Below are 12299 nucleotides of genomic sequence, written 5' to 3' on the forward strand. Positions count from 1 at the left end.
ACGAATAAAACAGGTTGAGAATAAAAGACTGTCTTTTATATTTTACTGAATAACCTTCTCTTCATCATTAAATAATAAATAAATCAATATTATATTAATATAACTTTAGTATATCAAAATTTTAAAAATCTTATTAATAAAAATAATTATCAAACAAGAATCAGAATATTTTTTATTAATAAAAATATTTATCGTTGATTTTGATACAAGAGCTTTTCAATGATTTTGTTATCTTTTATCTCGCGATTATATGCGGGTCTATCAGCGAAAAGGAAAAAAAATGGAGGAAAATTATATAAATGGGCAATAAAGTAAATAAAAAATAACACATATATATTATTTTGTGTTTTTGATCTTATACGTTCACTTCTCTGCCCAATTTTGGATAGAAACAAAATTAGACTATAAGGAGTTTCATATACATCGAGTTTTACTTTCCTTCCGTCTCTTCTTCCTAACCAAACACCAAATTATCTTTTATACATTCCATTTTACTTTCACATCTAAAATACATTCACTTTTCACTCCAACTAAACATACTTTAAATTACAACGATCTCTCATGAGACTTGAAATATTATAATATCTTTTTATTTTTAAGACATTATCAATATTCCTAATTACAAACAAAGTGAATAATATTTTTACTATTTTTTTCTATAATTTTTTTATCTAAAATTAAAAATAAAATAATACGAACATGATAAAATTGATAAATTACATATTGCATCCAAGAATGACATAAATTCATCAAATATCAAGAGTATTGCTAATTTCAGGGAAATACTCGTAGTTATGATAAATGTTAGAATAACTCACTATGATTTTTACCTAAAACATTTAATAAAATATTAAAGTTCATAAAGAAAAAAAAATATCCCAATTAATTATACAAATGCAAATGATCATTGAACTTCCTATTTTAAGGTCAATAATGGAATTAAAAAGTTATTTTATGAGGAGTAATGGGTAACTATATGTAAATTAATTGCAGCCCACTAAAAGTTATCATTAATTTGGTTGAATTTAATTCTAAAAGTGATTATAAATAAATCAGCCAAATAGTATAAATTTGTTTTAAAAATTGCAAATTTGACTCATTCCATCGCAAGACCAAACAAACATATTATCGAATAAAAAAGTATAATATAATTTATATTTATTATAACAATTTAGAAATTTAAAATAATTATACCGTATTTTCTTTAATTATTCTCGTGTCATTCGAGCTCGAATAAAAATCAAGAAATATTATAATAGTAGTATGAATATATAAAGGAAATATAGAATTGAAAATTATAAATTGATGATTGAATGAAGTGAAAATTCGTGACTTAAATTAGGGTTCAAGAATTTGTTGTTGTGACTTAAAGACAATGACAAGAATTGAGGTTAATTACTTGGATGGGTATGTCTTTAATGTAATTAAGAATATACAAAACCCACTAAATTATTAAAATTAAAACAAAAGGAGTTTTGCCCTAAATGGCAAAGACAGAGAGTTAATGATGGTGCAATTTTTATTATCGTGGCATGATTTATTAATGAAGTGGTAAGAATGTAATTGAATGCCAACAACATGCAATTGAATGTCAGTGTTTGTCTTATAATTCCTAAAGGTTTTGAATAATTGAAAAGCTCAATTTAATGGTAGTTGCCAAGAAAAATCATTGATTGCAAATTCAATTTATGGATTCATTTAAATATAGAATCTTACTTCCTTCCAATATAAGAAATTTTAGTTTGGACTTAATCTGATCAAACTTGAATCAATTATATGACAAATGCAATACACTTTGTCGTGTGATCGGTGTACAGTTCAGAAAAAGTGACCAATCACATCGTAAATATGATACACTTATTTTGTAATTAATTTAAATTGACCAAAAACTTGATTCAGACAACAAATTTTCTCCAATATACTACATCCTCAGCCATGTCGGCCGCTAGTCTTGCTGCAAGCACTACGTTCACCTTAATGTCAAACAATCCCTCATAATGATCGCCACACCAACAATTAGGGATGTTCAGTTTGATTAATCGAAAATTCGATTAACTATTTTTGAAAATTGAAAATCAAACCAAATATGCTTGATTCTGTTTGGTTAAAACCGAACTCGGTTTGTTTTTTTTTATTTAAGAAATGGATTTTCAATTCGATTCAGTTCGACTGATTTAACCAAATTGTGAACACCCCTACCACCCCCTCCGCGAACTCCCACCTCCAACAGCTGCAAAACCTAATTTGGATAAAAATTTCCATCGGAAGTACAAGGCTACAAACACAAAAATATTGCATTTACCACATTGATCCTTCACTTTACATACACCAAGAATAAACAACCAACTTCTGGAAAAGATGACCACTGGATCTAATTTGTCATGCATGAGGTCCAACTTCACAAGCACTCATAGCATGAGCTTGCTAGCAAAAGGGTAAGAAGAAACAACTACATTCACAAAGGATCAAAAGATACTACTATCACAACATCAAAGGGATTTACATAACTACACTTTCTCGGTTTTCACTTTCAGTTTAACCACTTTTAGGGCCGTGAGAGCAGGGGAGACAAGGGTCCCCATGAAGGTGCAGCAGCCGGAGTGTCGCAACCATGTCCCTGAAAGTTCCCTCCCTCCGATTGTACACAAACAATTTACGAAAATGAGTTACCAGCACAACTTCTTCGTCCCCCATCAAACATAAAGGCTTAACTAAATCCCACTCATAATCAATACTGAATTTTGTCCAAGACTCTCCCAAACCATACTCTTTCATAGTCCAAACATCCATTGGGTCATTTTCTCGAGCATTTATCAAGCAAAGACACCCACCAAGAACCAGAAGCTTCTTAAAGACAAACATATGCACATCAACACCACGAGGGGCAGGAATTTCAACAAACACTTCGTGGGCTAAACTGAAAGCAGCAATAACAGACGGAGAACCCGGTTTTCTGCTACGAGCCAGCCAATGGATAGCCCCATCCACAAAAACCCCTGGAGACAATGTTTTTTTGTACATAGGTCAATGAGGAAGTCGAGCAACAGCATGATCGTTCGGAGAACTGTCAACCCGTTTCCAAACACCCATTTTCATAGACTACACATCCATAAATGTATCATTTGAGCGGTGCTCATTGTCAGTATCATAGAGAGATAGCGTGACAACCTTATAATCATCGCTAGAACTATCGTATTCAAATCCATGCATACCGAAACTCTCCTTCCTCTTCAAAGCCAGAGGTGACACTTTCTTATCAAGTTTAACAAAAGGTTGCGGTTCGGTCTTAGGCACCGATGAAAGCAGGGGAGACGAGGCTCTCCACGAAGGTGCCTCCGTCTATAGCCACAGCCGGTGCTCCATCGACAACCATGTCCCTCAACGTTCCCTCTCTCCGATTATACACAACCAATGTCTCCCCTTCAGTTACCAACACGACTTCCTCGTCCCCAATTAAACATATAGGTTTAACTATATCCCACCCGTAATCACCTTGAATGCTGAATTTTGTCCAAGAATCTACCAAACCATACTCTTTCATAATCCAAATATCCGTTGGGCCATTTCCTCGAGTATCTATCATGCAAAGACACCCCCCAAGAACCACAAGCTTGTTGAAAACAAAGTTCTGCACATCAACACCACTTGGAGCAGGAATTTCAACAAACACTTCGTCAGCCAAATTGAAAGCAGCAACAACAGACGGATAGCCTGGTTCTCTACTACTAGCCAGCCAATGGATAGCCCCATTCACAAAAGCACCCGGAGAAAGTTCAGGAACAGCATGATCATAGGGAGAACTGTCGACCCGTTTCCAAACACCCATTTTCACAGAATACACATCCACAAATGTATCAACACAGTCTGGCTCGTATTCATTGTCAGTGTTATAGTAAGACAGCGTGACAAGCTTATAATCATCGCTGGAAATATCGTATCCAAATCCATGCATGCTGAAACTCTCCCTCCTATTCAAAGCCAGAGGCGAATTTGGTACTTTGATCTGCTGCAGAGTAATGGGATTCACCAAAAACTTCTCGTAATCCTCATTTACCAACAAAACCAAGCCATCACATGAGCCCACGACCTCAGTCCAATCCCCAGGCAATTCGAGCTTCCTCGAAATGGCGTCGTCTTTGATGGTGGAGATTGAGTGGACGGAGTGAGATGGGGTGATGAGAATGAGATCTTCTTGGTGGGTTTTGCGAGTGAGGTGGGATTTGATGAACTGAGGGGTGGAAAGTAGCTTGCGCCATAATTTTGCTAAGCACCTGCACTTGCCTACGGATTTTGGTGGGAGGCGTGAGAAAATGTCGATCAAGATTTCTTGGGGGAGGTCGCCGGCCTCCATTTCTACCCAAATTCAGCAGGGTTTTTGAGAATTGAGAGAGGGACAAACGGGCTTCGATTGTTTGACCAAATTGAGATGTTGGTGTGGTAGATGCATCTGTTGCCAAAGTCCAGTCCAATGCCACACTGACAGCTCGGTACTTTGTTTACTATATTAGGCATGCTTATATACACGCCCTCACTAATTTTTTAAGATCTTTGCAAATCAAGTAAGAAACTTATTCATGGAAGATGGTTCAACCAATGAAGAAATGATGTTATTACAGCGATGTATACAATCCATTTAGATGTCAAATCACAAATCAGATATGTGCTAATCGCCCTTTCTTGAATCATATTTTTACCATCTTCTTCATATATATCGGATGGATTAACTAAGCAAAGAAACATATTCTTGGAAGTTGCCTGAATTTAGATGGAGCTTGCTGCCTGGTGGAGGAGAAACAAGGATTGGGAATGGAGATGGTATTCTGCTAATCTCTCAATTCCAGACAATAAGTTAAGAATCATGTCAAGTAATGACAAAAGTTAAGAATCTTGATGAACTTCCAGTTGCTGCAAATTCAAGATTCATCACTTGTGTGATAAAATTGATTCAAACCTGCATAGTATCTGTTGGAGGAGGAGGTGGAGTATATTAACAAGATGCCTACTCAGTAATGAACAAAGCCCAGAAACTGCGAAACTATTAAGCTTCTTCCCATTTGGAGAAGAGAACAAAGAAAAAACAAGAATCTCATGCATTTTCTGGAGTTTTAATATGCAACTCTTTGTTAATCTGATGCAAAAATCAGCTTATTTTCAGCCCAATTCCTCTGGCAAGTTCATCTACCCTCTATTTTACACAAGCAAATGAGCAATTCCATTAGGGGATATGTATTATATATGACTAATTAACTGCTACATGAAAATAGCAAGATTCAAGAACTAGATTCATCAATGACTTGAGCAAATAATATATCAAAGTACTCAAACCATATGCCAAAGGGGGGAAGATTGTGAAATTAAGAGAAACCTCCTCCACATACAACCACCCTACATACTCAAAATCAGTAAAAGCCCAGAAACTGCAACACTTTAAAATGAACAGTAATTCCTTGTTTTCATGCAACATACAATCTGCAGATTTTTCATCATGTCTCAGCCTGATTCCTTTTGTGGTTTATTACTTGTATACGAGAAGCAGTTGATCTCCTCCATCTCTTCACTATTACTAGCCCTATTTTGATTGACTTTGTCCCCTTCAACCTCTCTATACCTATTCAAGTACCTCATCAAGGGAGCAGCATAGTCATCGAATCCTAGAGTCCCCATCGCCCAGCAAATATCGTCGCCGTTCACCGTTTTCCGCCTCTCCTTTCGACACTTCTCCGATGCTTCGCTTGTGACGAAGCCTATGAATTCAGACACACATTCTTGCATAGTTTCTTTGGCTTCTTTGGAGATCTTTGCATTGGGAGGCAGAATCTGCTTCATGATCCTCCCAACGTTGGCTATTGGCAGCAATCTGTCTTGCTCATTTGAAGGGCCGGCTTCTGAGTTATCAACCATGTTCAAGGAGAATATGGGCTTGGGGGAGTTGAGGCTCTTGTTTGAATCAGACATGGAAACTAATGTATATGATATTGGTCAACCTGCACGATGTATATATATATATATATGTATATGTGTGTGTGTGTGTTTGAGCGTGTGTTTGTGGTTTCTGTGTATGTATAGGTATGTACATCCATGTCATGTTGCATGTGTCTTTATTGTTAAAAGTAGTGGCATATGTCATGATGCTTTGAAGCATTGGAATGTTGAGTTATCAAAGTAAAGTTATTATAGGATAGCGAAATATACCGCAAAAAATAACATTTTTAGTTTTATAAAATAAGATATTCAAGATTAAAAGGGTTAAACCTACTCTTCTATATATGGGACTAAAAGTATAATTTTGTCCGAAATAAACCAACTTTATTAAAACATCTTATATGATATTTAAAATTTTAAAAATATTATAAGTATTTCGTATTTTTTTTACAAAAATAAGTTATAAAATTCAAAATAAGATATTAAATACTTATAAACTTCTTTAAACAAAGCAAAGAATTTCTAACTTATTTCAAAAAAATTAAACAAATTTCTTTAAGTTTTTCAATCACTTGATAATAATACGTATCTTATAAGATTCACGATCTTATTTTATTATAACATCTAAAAAATTAATGAAATTTAATATTTTATAAGCTATTTAATGGACATCCCATTAAATATATTGTATGAATTTATATATATAGAAAGTTTCGAATAAATTTAAGCAAACACCCACTTAGTAAATTAATTATTGAAATGGTTTGAAGGGTGAGACATGTCACAACATTGTGTGGCATGCATGCTGCTTTTAATTGGGGGTGAATCTAGCTAAGTATATATAGGGTGCGGCAACGGAAGCTGACGGGGTCCTTTTGACACGTTAAAGCTCTAATATTTTGCATCCATCATGAGTCACACGATTTTCCAAATATTTGTTGCATCTCCTGCTATTGGATCTGCAGATCCTGATTTAGGATTCCCTATCATGGATGTTTGCTGGATATCTCCAGCTTCGCATCCACTACCTCCAAGTGGGACACAACAATCTTGATTCCTCAGTTTTTAGTTAAGATTTTGTCCTAACTAGTGCTAATTATAAAGATTTTGCTAATGATCCATCATATTAGTTAATTTTGTCTTGTGAGAACCCTCAAAGGCTGTGAGCCATGTCACCTATTACGTGTTCGAGAGCATGTCAGATACGATGAGTATTGATGTAGTACGATGCTTGTACATCAAATTCTGACGAACTGCGGGATTGATAATTATAACAAACGTTGTAAACTTAAAAAAAGAGTATTACACTAACTTTCATCCCACTACAAAAAATATAATAATTAATAAATAAAATATTGGTAGACTAGGAAAAGAGGAGTTCAATTGATATTAAAAAAGTTGGTTGTGTTATATAATAAAGTTATTGATATTAAGAAATTAAATTGATTATATTCTACATATACTGCTCACTTTAGCTTGTTTGGATTATATTTGATGTACATCTATAGATAGCGCTGGTTATTTGCTTACCGAGTTGGAGGCTCACTCCTCTTCTAATATTTTTTTTTTCAGGTATAGATCTCTACCGATGGAAGCCTAGGTTAATATGCAGTTTTTCTCTTCACTCGATAGTATAATAGAAACTACATTTTGAAAATTTTTAAATACGAGTTTAGATTGTGGATGAACTATGAATTAATTATAATAATTTACTTTAAGGTGCTTGTTATGCATATTTAGCAAGGATTGGATTGTGTGCAATGACACGTATGAGTGGAGTTTACTTTAAGTATGATGTTTGGGAGAGATACTAGTCATAGTGTCATTGAGGGGTGCTACACACCATCTCAGATGTCAGCTCTAGTCCAGAACATCTCTTATTAGCAGAAGACAAATCCCCTGGAGCGGATGAGTTTTTATCCGGATTCTTCAAGGCTGCCTGGAGCGTGGTTCGCACAGAATTCTTAGCGAGGACTTGCCAACTAACTTGCAGGCTTCAATCTTATATAGAATTTGGAAAATAGCATGGAATTAATAGGACTATTATTGTACATTTTTTATACTATTTATGCAATTAACCCTTGCCAAAAAATAAAATAAAATTATTTTTTAGTTTCTTAAAAGAGTTGACAAAATCATGGAAAAAAAGTGTTTGTTACCATTATGATGAGGAAGTAAAATTAGTATATATATAGAACCCATATTTCTTAATATATAACTCATGAACCCCATTTGATTATTACATGGATTTGTTAGTTTGCAAGTGGACACACTAATTTTCAAATTCCATGTCTTGTTTTGGACATGTATCTATATGACATGATGAATCCATAGTTTGATATGTGTTCCAAAGATGCAGGACAGATCATCTCATTGGCTACAAGGGTTTGTTACTTGATTATATATATAACTATTCAACCCAACCACACACAAAATCAAAAGAAAAGACACATGCATGTTTCTCAATGAGTTTTGTCCCAACCCACCTACATCAATGTGTGCATACACATACATACATACATACATAAATACATATATATACCTAAATCAAGATTAATTATTAGTATATATTTTTTATCAACTTGGTAGTCCTCTTTTTGTCTGATCCACACCATCTTCTAAATTATTTTAGTCAATGTATGTAATAAAGGACAAGAAGCCTTGAAATACAAAACATTATTCAAATTAAAATTAGCCAATACTTGAGAATCATTAAGAATATTCTAGGGTCCCACAAACCCTTCATTTGTGAAGATTCCATTGTTTTTTTATTTTTATTTATTTATTAACTAATTTGATCTCAAATTAAAATATTCCTGCAATTTTGTCAACTAGGGTTTCTCCACTCCTACTAACCAGATTCCCCTTAATCGGAGACCAACTATTAGTTGGTTTACCTGGGCGTGGAAAATTATATTTTACGTCTCATAAGTTAATTTTTTATGATTTTGATCTTATTATTTTTAATTCACTATATTATATTTCATAATTTCAAAAAAATTATAATTTTAATCACAAGTCCTGATTCTGTTAAATTTATGGTGAAAACAACATTATTTCCCCTCAGGACTTGACGAAGCTCGTGTCATGCATATGTTGTTTCTGTCAAATACTATATGATATTTTTAGCGACTTGTAATATCTGTCGATTTCTTTATTGAACAGTGGGTAAAGTATAATACAGAGGAGAGTACAATAGCAATGATATCTTAATGATAGTAGTGTAGTTAGGAAAAGTGGTAGTTATTGATGAAAAAAAAAATATTAATGAAGCAACATAGTTATAATGGTCAACAAATATAATTGATATTAGTAGTAATCATGCAATCATTTTTGTTAATGACCTAAATTATTACTTTGGTATAGTAATAATTGGTCAAATCTCATTGTTAGTCCCTCATCTCTTCTTCTTATCTCATTTTAATCCCTCAACTTTTGAGTAGTTTCTTGTATTTTAAATTTGTCCCAGTTCATGTTTTTCACCGTTAGACTTAACGGAATATAAATTATGATAGATGGAATATTCAATTAAAATGGGGTAAAATTGAAAATACCAAGTTCATATATTATTCTTCGATAAAATGCTTACTTAATGTATTATAATCATATTTACTTGAAAAAAAAATATATATATATAAAATTTTAAAATGATATGACCATGTATAAAATAAATGTCATTGTAATTCTTCATCAAATTAAATATAAAATTACTTGCAAAAAAAATATCATTATAATGATATCATATCACGTACTATAATTTGTTTTGCATTAAAAAAAATCAACATCAATTCGTCACTAATGCTGACAAAAAACTTTATATATTTAACATCATGTGCTCTTTCTAGCTTTAGTAGTCTATCTTTTTTCTTCACAAATTCTTGTCTGGTAGCATTTTGTAAGGATTTTAATGCAACATACCGTTTACCTTGATTAACAAAGTCGGCACTGATTGAAAGTCCATCAACACTAGTGATAGTTTTATTGAGCCTATGCTCTAATTAGACTTGTCAATGGATAGGGTATTATCCTACTCATACCCAAAAAATAACCTTTATACTCATATACATACCCTGCCCTACTCAATGGGTAAGAGACTCTACCCTATCCCAGACCCATGAAATTAAATGAATGGATACAGGTAGGATCTAATACCCTAAAATACCCATGGGTATGGGTACTCTAAAATATTCATGGGTCTTGATGTAGTTTAATGCCCAAAGATGTTAATAGTATATAGCCCCAATCTTACTCTGCAGACCTAGAATCATCTAGAATAATGTTGGACATAAATAAACTAAAATAATCACATATCCGTGATACATGTTAAAAGCTCCATGCTTTAGACCCGAATGAAACTCGGACCATCCCATTTCAACTGGATCTTAACCCGGATTGCTGAGCTTCACCAGATTTCTGCTATTGGGCTAACTGATACTACTTAATGGTTCGTGGGCTCATCTTTTGGGTAGTCCATTTAATGAACAAATGGGCTGCTCTACACCAATCCAGTTAATTTTTTTCGTATATATAACAAAAAAAAAAAGAAAAGAAAACTGGAGAGAAAAAATAAAAAAAGGTTAGAGAATAAAATATTGGAAATGAAAATAAAAATTCTGATTTAATGAACTTAAAATCAAACATAATTTTCCACCTTGAATTATCAAAAAGAAAATAAAATCAGCAGTTCAAACTTCAATATTCAGAACATGTGTTTGGCGGCTTGGTATTAGACATTATTAATTAATAATTGAGTGAATTATATTAATTATTATTATTTATAATTAAGCCCACCTACATAAATACCTTTTGATATTTGTAAAATTACATATGACGTTGTTTGTGTAAATTTTGTCTTGAATAGAGGACGAATTTGTAATTACAATTACAATTTTAAAAAATGTGCAATGATAATTTTGTTACCTAACATTGAGGAGTGTTAACATAATCTATTTTCAATAATTGTTGCGAATTGCATTTGGGCAAACTCACACACACAGACATGCGCACGCGCGCACACATATATATATATATATATGCGAAAGTTTTAAATATTACATCGATTCAATTAATAAATTTAGAATAGTAAACTCTCATGTTTAATAGAAATTGAATTTATAATTTCAAATTTGTTCATGAAATATTTGATTTAATTCCAACTATTAGACTAAGACATTATTGATATATATTTGCTAATTTGGAGGTCTCTAATAAAATAAAAGTTGCAGTAACATATATATATATAAAATAAAGGTTGGCATTAATTGGAGTCAGCTTCACCTAATTTAGAATTTTCTGGTCAACCCAATTTTGGTCCACCCCTCCAAATTATAATACCAACTAAATAAATAATTATATTCTACCCCTTTTATATTACACAATAAATTATGTAAATATCATCATAGGCCATGTCAAAATATAGAAATTGTACTTCCAAGAAAATAGGAATTTTTTTTTTAAAAAAAAAGAAGAAATAATTGGTTTAAATATATATATATATATATGTATATGTATATATATTGCTGAAGAAAATAGGATGGAGTGGAGTTTCTTGAAATACAATACATAATAGTTCAATTAAAATTAGCGATAATTACATTCTCCTTTTTTGATGTTAGATATAAGTACGCATAGACCTCGTGTAGTTGAAAGATTACATCATGTGTTTATGAGTTTGTTTTTATCTAATAAATAAGTTGTTTTATTAGTCAAAATTCACCAAATTTGATGATGTTCACAAAAAAAAAAATCATACTTACCTCGATTGATTTATTGTTAATTTTTGTATATAAAAAAAAATTATGCCCAAATTATCTGTCTACATCTTCAAACGTTAATGGATGTGAGGAGGTTTATCTTTACCATTATAAGGGCAGTCTAGTCATAAAAGCTCTATTTGACCTGCAATAAGTTAGTAATAAGTTAATCGATGGTAAATATCGATTTTCATTCAATTTTTTATTAATATCATCAAATTTCGTAAATTTTGACTACAGAAAAGACCTAACATCAGAGATACTAAATGTAATTTTTTAAATATAATTACATTAAACCTGATAGTTATCCCTTAAAATTATGATGCCAAATTCATTTATTTCTTTTTTTGTTTTCTAAAATATTATTTTTGGTGTATTATATAATAGCGATATGGTGATTTGATACTTTTCTTGTATCTCTTAGTCGCAATAGGGGCGCGTTTATGGCTCTCGCGGTGGGATAAGTAATAGTAGTGTGTGGGGCCTACAATTCCTCACTCATTTTCTCCCCTAAATAACCAATCATATACATATTATTTTTTAATAGATAAATTATTCTTATACTCCCCTGGAATTAGATTTAATTATGTAAATATTTTATATATATTTTTTAAAATTTTAAGT

General features: G+C 32.4%; 2 protein-coding genes and 1 pseudogene across 2 annotated transcripts; all 3 read right to left on the bottom strand.

Annotated features, from left to right (window-relative positions):
* Positions 1 to 2276: 2276 nt before the first annotated feature.
* On the bottom strand, positions 2277 to 4545 carry LOC105171500 (F-box/kelch-repeat protein At3g06240-like). The gene has a single exon (XM_011092640.3). It carries the CDS (start codon positions 4349 to 4351, stop codon positions 3287 to 3289), a length of 1065 nt encoding a protein of 354 aa, XP_011090942.1. The 5' UTR covers positions 4352 to 4545; the 3' UTR covers positions 2277 to 3286.
* LOC110012692 (F-box/kelch-repeat protein At3g06240) lies at positions 2536 to 3021 on the bottom strand. Its single transcript, XM_020697225.1, has one exon. It carries the CDS (start codon positions 3019 to 3021, stop codon positions 2536 to 2538), a length of 486 nt encoding a protein of 161 aa, XP_020552884.1.
* Positions 4546 to 5282: 737 nt separating the features above from the next.
* On the bottom strand, positions 5283 to 5973 carry LOC105171596 (nuclear transcription factor Y subunit B-1 pseudogene; annotated as a pseudogene).
* Between the last annotated feature and the right edge of the window lie 6326 nt (positions 5974 to 12299).

The sequence above is a fragment of the Sesamum indicum genome, linkage group LG10 (genome assembly GCF_026168435.1).
Source record: "Sesamum indicum cultivar Baizhima isolate 11 linkage group LG10, ASM2616843v1, whole genome shotgun sequence".
Taxonomy (NCBI): Eukaryota; Viridiplantae; Streptophyta; class Magnoliopsida; order Lamiales; family Pedaliaceae; genus Sesamum; species Sesamum indicum.